This window comes from Moschus berezovskii, chromosome 8 (genome assembly GCF_049115385.1).
Source record: "Moschus berezovskii isolate FMDL1 chromosome 8, NW_MosBer_1.0, whole genome shotgun sequence".
Lineage (NCBI taxonomy): Eukaryota > Metazoa > Chordata > Mammalia > Artiodactyla > Moschidae > Moschus > Moschus berezovskii.
In genome coordinates, this window is record NC_142467.1 from 51,058,172 (window position 1) to 51,066,751 (window position 8,580).

The 8,580-nt window shown below is 48.4% G+C and overlaps 1 protein-coding gene across 7 annotated transcripts in view; it reads right to left on the reverse strand.

Annotated features, from left to right (window-relative positions):
- The window catches only part of ABLIM3 (actin binding LIM protein family member 3), a 142,491-nt gene extending 139,701 nt beyond the window's left edge, over nt 1–2,790 (reverse strand). For 5 of the 7 annotated variants that reach the window (XM_088838572.1, XM_088838571.1, XM_088838570.1 and 2 more), the window contains exons 1-2: nt 2,640–2,790; nt 2,160–2,259 (exon numbers count right to left, since the gene is read on the reverse strand). In XM_088838572.1, the coding sequence (XP_088694698.1) occupies nt 2,160–2,172 (13 nt within the window). In that variant the 5' untranslated portion in view covers nt 2,173–2,259; nt 2,640–2,790. Of the gene's footprint in view, nt 1–2,159; nt 2,522–2,639 lie in introns of those variants that run through there. The other 2 variants (XM_055431165.2, XM_055431170.2) reach the window with 1 other exon arrangement.
- Between the last annotated feature and the right edge of the window lie 5,790 nt (nt 2,791–8,580).

The window sequence follows — 8,580 nt, forward strand, 5'->3', positions numbered from 1 at the left end:
CTGAAATGCGTAGCCCAGTGGCTGGTAGAGTGACGGTTCAGGAAGTGAAAGTGAAAGAAAACAACTGAGTAACAGTTTCTCTTAGGTTCAATTTCAGGCATGAGGATTGAGTTAAGAATTTCACATGGTAAGGGGTGAGCATTTTTGCTTACATCAGGTCGACCCAAGGACCACATGCCAATGCTCTGTCCCTGTGACTTATGACCCCATCACACCATCACTCCTGCAAGTTCTGATTTCTACTCTTTCCTTCTGAAGACTCCCAGGGTAGGGAGGAGCCTCAGTGATGAGGGAGCCCAGCCCCAGAGCCCTGAGCAGGAGTTTCTCCACAGTTTGCCCCCAGGTAGCCCTTTAGAGAATTACTTCCTCATAGGGAACCTCAGGGACCCCCAGGCTGCCTGAGTCACTCTGTTTATTTTCCACTGTTCCTGGAAAATAAATGCACTCTCCCCACTTAGAAAAAGTATATGAAGCTGGAATGGCATTTTTGTTAGTCCTTCTCTTCTGCAGTATTCAATTCTACTACTTTTTTTTTAAGTAAAATCTATCTAATGGGACAAGAGTTTATGATTCTAAAGAGAAAAAAAAGCAGGGTCTGTTGCTTGTTACCTTATTTCTTAGTTCCTTGAAAAATAAATGAGCCATCTTTCTCTTCTGTCGTTTAGTGAGAAAGGACTCCCATAAATACATTTTTGCCTGCCTAGAGATAGTGAGAAGTGACAGGCACTTCACATTCTTACTTGTCTGAGAGCACAGATGGATGCAAATTTGTGGCCCATTAGGTGATAGGGTCTACCTAATTCTGCTCTTTTCCTGAGCCTCGTGTGAAGCCTCAACCCTGTTCCAGACCGTCAAAATCAAGAAGCAAAATTCTTGGGCTGTAAAAGGCAGAGGGAGTCCAGCTACACTTACCTGCTTAGCATAGCTATGCAATACACAAAGGAAGACGGCAGAGAGATGACTCATACAAATATATAGTAAATAAATATATTTCATTTCCATCTCCCTGACTTTGTTTTCCTCCCCTCCATACCAACATCCTTGAAATGGAAGGTTAAGGAAACCTGGTTTGGTCTCAAACACAGCCTCAGAAGGTACTGATTTTTATGACCTTGCTTTTCAGCTGTAGCTTTTTTAGAAGAAACTTGCAGATTCTTAGATTAGAAGAACCTCAAATTCAACCCTTCTCATTTTACAGATGAGCAACTGGAGATCCAGAGAGGAGAGGGCCAAGTCAAAACCCAGGGAAGTGAATGTTCCTAGGCGTTCTCTGGTTCAACAACCCCACATGCTGCTAAACAACCCAGACAAGTGAAGCTGGCCAGGAGGGGGACTTGAATCCGGATCTCTCTTTCAGGGTGGCGCCCACGCCACCTGCCCCAGTGGGTGCCCACAGTCAAAGGTACTGAATTAAAGAGAAACAGCTTAGGCCTCCTTGTATCTCCCACTGCATTTCTCAGCAGCTGAGGCTCAGCCCAGCAGTAAAATGTCTGGTCCTGCCTCTGCAGAGCAGTTACTGCTTCTGGCATCTTAGAGACACTGGCCAAAGGGCTTGTCTCTTTTCTCTTGTTCTCAGGATGGCTAAATGCAGACTTCAGGTATGTGAAAAATATCAGCCCTGGGTCCATGGGGCTGCCTGCGCACTAGAGCGGGATATTTCACAATCTCCAGACCCAAAGGTGGCTTCCTGACAATTTGTTTATCAAACTGCTCATTCCTATCCCACAGCCTGCCCACACCCACCCACCCACCAGCCCGAGGCCAGCCTCCCTGCCTCTTCCCAGCTCCAAGACCAGCAGGGCTTTCCTCTTCTTTCCAGCTGTGTGCCGGGAGGTCTCCTCTGAGCCCCCTCAGTCAGACAATGGCCACACTTCTGCTTCCTAGGCCTTCTCAGGCATTGCTAGAAGGAGACAAGCAGCCTTCCCCACGGAGACAAGTGGCGCGGCCAATAAAACATTAGCAAATTGTCATGAAAACCCGGAGCCATATCCCTGTGCCCGGGGGGCGGGGGGAGCACAGAAAAAACCGAGGAGGAGTCTGGGGGCATGTGTCCGCCCGGTGCCAGGCTTCCTTCCTCCTTCCAGGCAACCCCAGCGCCGGCTCCTACACCTCCCGCCCCCACCCTGTTCCCATGGCAAAGAAGAGGAGGACCCACTTACGGCTCGTGTTCATGATGATGCCTCTGCACTGGGTCTTTCATTCAACACGGAGACTCCAGATGCTTTTTAAACCTTCGGATCTTTGGACTTCACTCATCACCTGGGGGTGAAATAGTCCAGTGTTAGCTCTGTATCCTCAGGTGCCCTCTCTCTTTCTGCCTTCCCTCTCAGTCTGGGTTATAGCCTCTGGCCTTGAAGGCGAGGGGGCTAATAGCTCAGGTGAGAGCAGGGCGGAGGAGGCGGCAGAGAGGACGCGGGCGCCTGGGTCCGTCGGCTCCTGGGACCCGACTGCGCGGCAGAAGCGGGGCCGGCAGCGCCTGTTGGCGCGCACCCCGACTATTGCAGCCCAGCGGCTCGGGAGCCCAAAGGGGGTGTGGACCACAGCGAGGCAGGGCGGGGGCAGCGCGCTGGGCGCCGGGCTCTGCTGGGCAGCGCGTCCCCGCCCGGCGTCCACGAGCAGCGACCCGCCCCGGGACCCACCTCTCGGCCAGCGTCGGGAGCCAGAGGCCCCTGCCCGGGCCCCTGAGACCAGTTCATGAATCCTGGTCCTCGTCTGGGGTCTCGAATTCCAAGGCGAGCAAAGCGAAATAGCAGAGCTCGACATCCATGACGCGGGCTCGCCGGGTGGCTGCGCGGGGGGCGCGGCTGCTCGCTGCTGCCACCTGCTGGACGCGCCGGCGCGAGTCCAGGCCCCGCCCCGCCCGGGCTTCTCTCTGGTCCTGGGCTGTGAAGGGGAATGGATGGGACCCTGCGTCCTGGGGCGAACGAGCGGGTGCTTGAGCGCTCCGTCCCTCCCTCGATACTCGGGTCTAAGAACTAGACAATGACAGGAAAATAGACCCTCCATGAGAGGGGCTGTGAAGAAAGGATTGGCTTTGCGGGAAGACTGTGCTCACTTCCAACTCTGCTTCTAACCAGCGGGGTGTAGTCTGCTCTCTAGCAGGTCGCTGCTGGCTTTGCCTCGTGTTCCTCAAGTGTAGAAGGTGGGGGCTGGATAAGTGGGTAAGAGATTACCAGTCTCCTAACTGCAATACTTTGGCCACCTCATGCGACGAGTTGACTCACTGGAAAAGACTCTGATGCTGGGAAAGGTTGGGGGCGGGAGGAGAAGGGGACGACAGAGAATGAGATGGCTGGATGGCATCACCGACTCTGTGGACATGAGTTTGAGTGAACTCCGGGAGTTGGTGATGGACAGGGAGGCCTGGCGTGCTGTGATTCATGGGGTCGCGGAGAGTCGGACACGGCTGAGCGACTGAACTGAACTGAACTGAACTCTGTCCCTACTTCCCCCTTCATACCCCTTATCACTGACTCATTTGTTACTTTTTTTTTTTCAATATTATCCCTCTCCTCCATAAGAATGTTAGTTCCATCGAAGTATGGGTCTTGTCAGGAGGGTTCACTGGCCAAGCCCTCAACACCCAGAAAAGCACCTGACACATAGTAGGTATCAATAGATATTCACTGACAGACTACCCCAGTCTTTTCTGGATCTATTATCACTCAGCCCTCAGAATAGAAGGTCCAGGAACACCTACTTTGAAACACTTCCCTGTGTGAGGCAAATAATAGCTATGTACCCTAGTGACTCAACCTCACTGGTTCACCCAGTTTTGTATGGCCAAAAGTTTTTTTTCTCCTGTAGTTAGTTTTTGCAGGTGTGTATTAAAGAAACCTATATTCTGATTCTCCTGGTCATGGTTAAGTCAGTGGGACGAGATTCTTGACATTCCTCTACTTACCCTGTCACCTTTCTGAATCTAGTTCATGGTCACAGAACCATTTCTTTTGAGCATAGGAAAACAAGACCGAAAGGACACATAATCCCTGTCTATAGAATGTCTCTGGTTAGAGGAGGTGTAGAATAAAGAAGCTATGAACCACTCACACCCCCAACTTGCAGACAAGAAACAGTGGGTCAGAGAAGCTACACCACCTGCCCCTAGACACACAGCATCTGGTGGCTGAACCGTACCAGATCTTCTTATTTCTAGGTTGGTCCTTTGTGAGAGAGAGCCAGTGTACCAGATGCTGAGATGCCAGGGTAAAGGTGGGTAGCCACCCTCTTAAAACAGGAAAGAACACCTCCTAGATAAATACAGTGTTTCTACCTCACACATGAAAAAGTGATATGGCTCATACCCCCCCGAGATGTGATAACAACAAAAGGATCTTTAGATAAACTGAAGGGTCAACGGATTTGAAACACCTTGTGATAGCTTCCTAGGAATTGTTGCCCATGGAGGGGGAATAACCCTAACCTCCTCACAATTTTGTTTGTATAACAATCACCTGGAGATCCGCTCTGCATGTTAAACAAGCATCCCAGGTGATTCACATACCACTCTGCCACGGAAAAGACCTAGGATAATTCTGAAAACACAGTAGTGTTTAATAAATACGTATGTGATTCCCAAAGATCTCTTTCAGTTCAGTTCAGTTCAGTCGCTCAGTCGTGTCCGACTCTCCGCGACCCCATGAATTACAGCACGCCAGGCCTCCCTGTCCATCACCAACTCCCGGAGTTCACTCAAACTCATGTCCACAGAGTCGGTGATGCCATCCAGCCATCTCATTCTCCATCGTCCCCTTCTCCTCCCGCCCCCAACCTTTCCCAGCATCAGAGTCTTTTCCAGTGAGTCAACTCGTCGCATGAGGTGGCCAAAGTATTGCAGTTTCAGCTTTAGCATCAGTCCCTCCAATGAACATCCAGGATTGATCTCCTTTAGAATGGACTGGTTGGATCTCCTTGCAGTATAAGGGACTCTCAAGAGTCTTCTCCAACACCACAGTTCAAAAGCATCGATTCTTCGGTGATCAGCTTTCTTCACAGTCCAGCTCTCACATCCATACATGACCACGGGAAAAACCATTGCCTTGACTAGACGGACCTTGGTTGGCAAAGTAATGTCTCTGCTTTTTAATATGCTATCAAGGTTGGTCATAACTTTAGAGACCCCCTATGTTTTCAGATTGTGATTCTTTATTCAACTCCCTGTAACTTGCTTGGTTCTAAGGCTTGGAAAGAGATAATTTTTCACCCTGGGAGAAAGTTCAGCTAAATTTAACATGTAAAATTAAAAAGACTGTTCAGTGAACATATTTAGTTATCACCCAAAACCTCAGTGTCCAGAACTTTTCCGATTTACAAAGTCAAAAGCATACTACTCGTTCATTTATTCACTCAGCAGTTATTTATTGTCTACTTTGTGCTAGGCCTTGTGCTGGCAGCTGGGGACAGAAGACAGACAAGACCCTGGCCTCCCGGAGCATAAATCTTTTGGTAGCAGTGAGGAGGACAGTAATGAACTAAGCCAAGTATGAATTAGGTAAACCAGATGGTGTTTTGGTTAAGAGCCCAGGAGCATATTCCAGCCTGGCTGATTTTCAATCTCAGCTCCATCACTCACTAGCAAGAGACTCAGCCTCTATGAGCCTCAAATTATTCATCTATAAAATGGTTATAATATGGTACTTACCTCACAGATTGTTGTATGAAAATATTCAGCGTAATGCTAGGCAAATGAAGATGATGTAAGTTAATTATTAATATCATCCCTCACTTATACCTACCTTCAGAGAGAATCCTGTCACTTTCTACTTTTCCATATAGTGATGGCAATGAAAATATGCCTCAGAACTTTCCAGCTAAGGTGGGGATTAACTGACCAGTTCTTGTTTAGGTTGCTTTTTAAACACTACACCCATCTGGATGCTGGTGAATTCAGCTCTTTGGAGAGACCATTAGTTCACTCTAAAAGCCCCAATTAGCTTCTTTTGGGGAAACAATCTTATCTTTCCTGCACAGTTATTAGGATAGGAAGAAAAGGGTTAAAAGAAGCTTGAAAAGCTATACCCGTGAGGATGTCCATAACAATCGGAGGTAGCCGGGAAAGGGGAAAGACACAAGGAGGAAGCTGGGGGTGGGATCCTTGGTGGAATCGGCTGTGAAAATCATTAGGAAAGCAGAATCTTGGCTCTGCCCTCACGAGAGAATGGGGCTAAGAGCTGCAGAGCAGAGGGTCCTTTTGTTTGGAAGTTTGTTTTGAACTTTATGACTCCAGAATGGAGATAAACAAGTCACACTCGGAAACAGACAAATGCTCCTGGGTGTTGGAAAACCAGGTGGCAAAATCATCGGGATACAGATTTCCACCTTCTTTAGTGGGAAAGAGGAAACCATGGGACCAACTTCAGCCAGGCTGCTCCCCCATTATGTTTCTCTTCTCCCCGAAGAGCTGTCTTCTTTACTGACTTCCTGTCCCTCACTGGGGTGGCCTCTGGCTCTCCTCCTCACTTTCTGCCCCCTCATGGCTATTATTGCCTAACACAGCCCTAGGCTCCAACTTTTCCTTGTGGTTGCACTTCTCTGTTCCCATCCGGCTCCACCTGATACTTCTGTCCTCCACATCAGCCTGCCTCCCAACCCCACTCCTCTGCTGCTCCTGTCCATTCGTAAATAATGAATATGCTCCCATCCGTCCTCATCCTGAATACAAAACCCTTCTGGCCTATGAGGGATGGGAAGGTGGGCAGAGGTGCTTGTGATCTGATATATTTACTTGCCATTCCTAGACTATTTGAATATTCCTCCAAGAGGGAATACTATACTTACTTGTATTTGAAAAATAACGTGTAGTTTTCAGCAACAGGAGAGATCTACATGTGGTAGTGAGGGAAGATTTTCACTGTATGTTATTAAATAAAAAAAGAAAATTGCGGAAATATATATATATAGTATGGCCTTTAGGATAATGTATATATTTCAGCATATTGTATTATATATGATATAATATGTATATAACATAGATAATGTAAAGAACATATAGAATATACATGATATACAAAATTGTGTTAAATCATCTTTTCCACAAAGGGGATCCAATATAGGTGCTACATATATGTAGACCTGAAATGCATAAGACTTGGAAGGGCGCACTTCTAATTACCAGACTCTTGGATCAGGTGAGTTTCTGGATTATGTAGGTTTACCAAAATCATTTGGACAAATGTAAGCTGTGAGAGATTTTGGTAGAAATGTATTTGAAGAACTAAGGTATTTCTTCACTTTTTAGTTCATTCATTCATTTGTTCCTTATTCAACAACTTCTGACAGGGTTTTTATTCTGTGCCAAGCACCATCCTGGCCAGGGACAGGGGGAGGGGACAATACATAAACGCACAGACTTATTATTACAGTTCAAAAAGGAAGAGAAGAGGGGGCACTCATGGACACTCAGGGATAGGTGTCTCCCTAACAGGTGACATTCGAGCTGAGGCTGAAGAGGAAGGAACCAACATCCGGCTTGGTACAGGGTTGGGAGAAGCGGAGGGTGCAGAACTAAGTGGCAAAAGGAAAACAGGTCTGTGGGAGAGGCAAGACGGGACCAAAGTGATGGGGCCAATGGCTTCTCGGTGGAAGAGCTGAGTACTGTGAGTACTACGGGGTACACAGAGTCAGGATCACGTTCAGGATTAATGGGCCTGGGACGGGAGTGACTCCATGGACAGGGAGGTCAGAGGTCCTGCTTAGAGTCCTGATGCTGCAGGAGTGTATAAGCCTGGGGGCGGTGGAACAAAGTGGTCTGGATAAGAGTCTTGGGTCTACTCTTCACAGCGGTGTGACCTTAGGCAAGTGACTTAACCTCTCTGGGCCATAGCTTCTTAGCCTGTAAAGCTGAGTTTACAGCAATACCTCCCTCTCTGTGAGCATCAACAGCAAAGACAGATATAATGACTAAGCACCGTGTCAGGCCTTGAGTACGTGCTCACACACCTGGCTCTTGTTTGGAACAACCAGACTGACTGGTAGGTGACACTCTCTGGGCCAGAGTTTCCATATTCACAAACGGAAGTTTGGACCAGATGAGTCCTGAGGTTCCTTTCACTCTTAACGTTCTTGGTCCTAAGCATCTGAGTGTCCTGTGGTTGCAGTTTGGCAGAAGGTCTGACCATGTTCTAGGCTGGTGCAGGGACCCTTGATTCCCCCCTACCCACCCCCCCACCAGGAGCACCACTGGTTTGTGATGAGACCCAAGTCCGAGGGAAGTGTGGTCTTCCCACCAGAAGATGTGCGGTCGCTCCTGATCCCATTTTTGCACCTCTTTTCCTCCTGGAGGAGCCCCCCGAACTAAGTGGAATTGGCAGGACGCAGGCCTGTTTTTCTGGTTGAGAGCGCTTTGTGATGGGGCCATGCTTTTTCCTCTTGTTCCTCATATTGTTTTGTGGAGAAATATTAAAAAAAAAATCAAAGGGGTTCCTGAGGTCTTTGGGAAGCTTCTGGGGGGAACAAAGGAACTGGCTCTGAGATCAGAGTGTTGGGGGCTGCAGTGCTGGCAGCGGGGGAGCTCTGAGCAGACGATCCCACCACGGGGTTCTGCTCACATCCGACCGCAGCCTGAACCTCCTTCCTGACAGC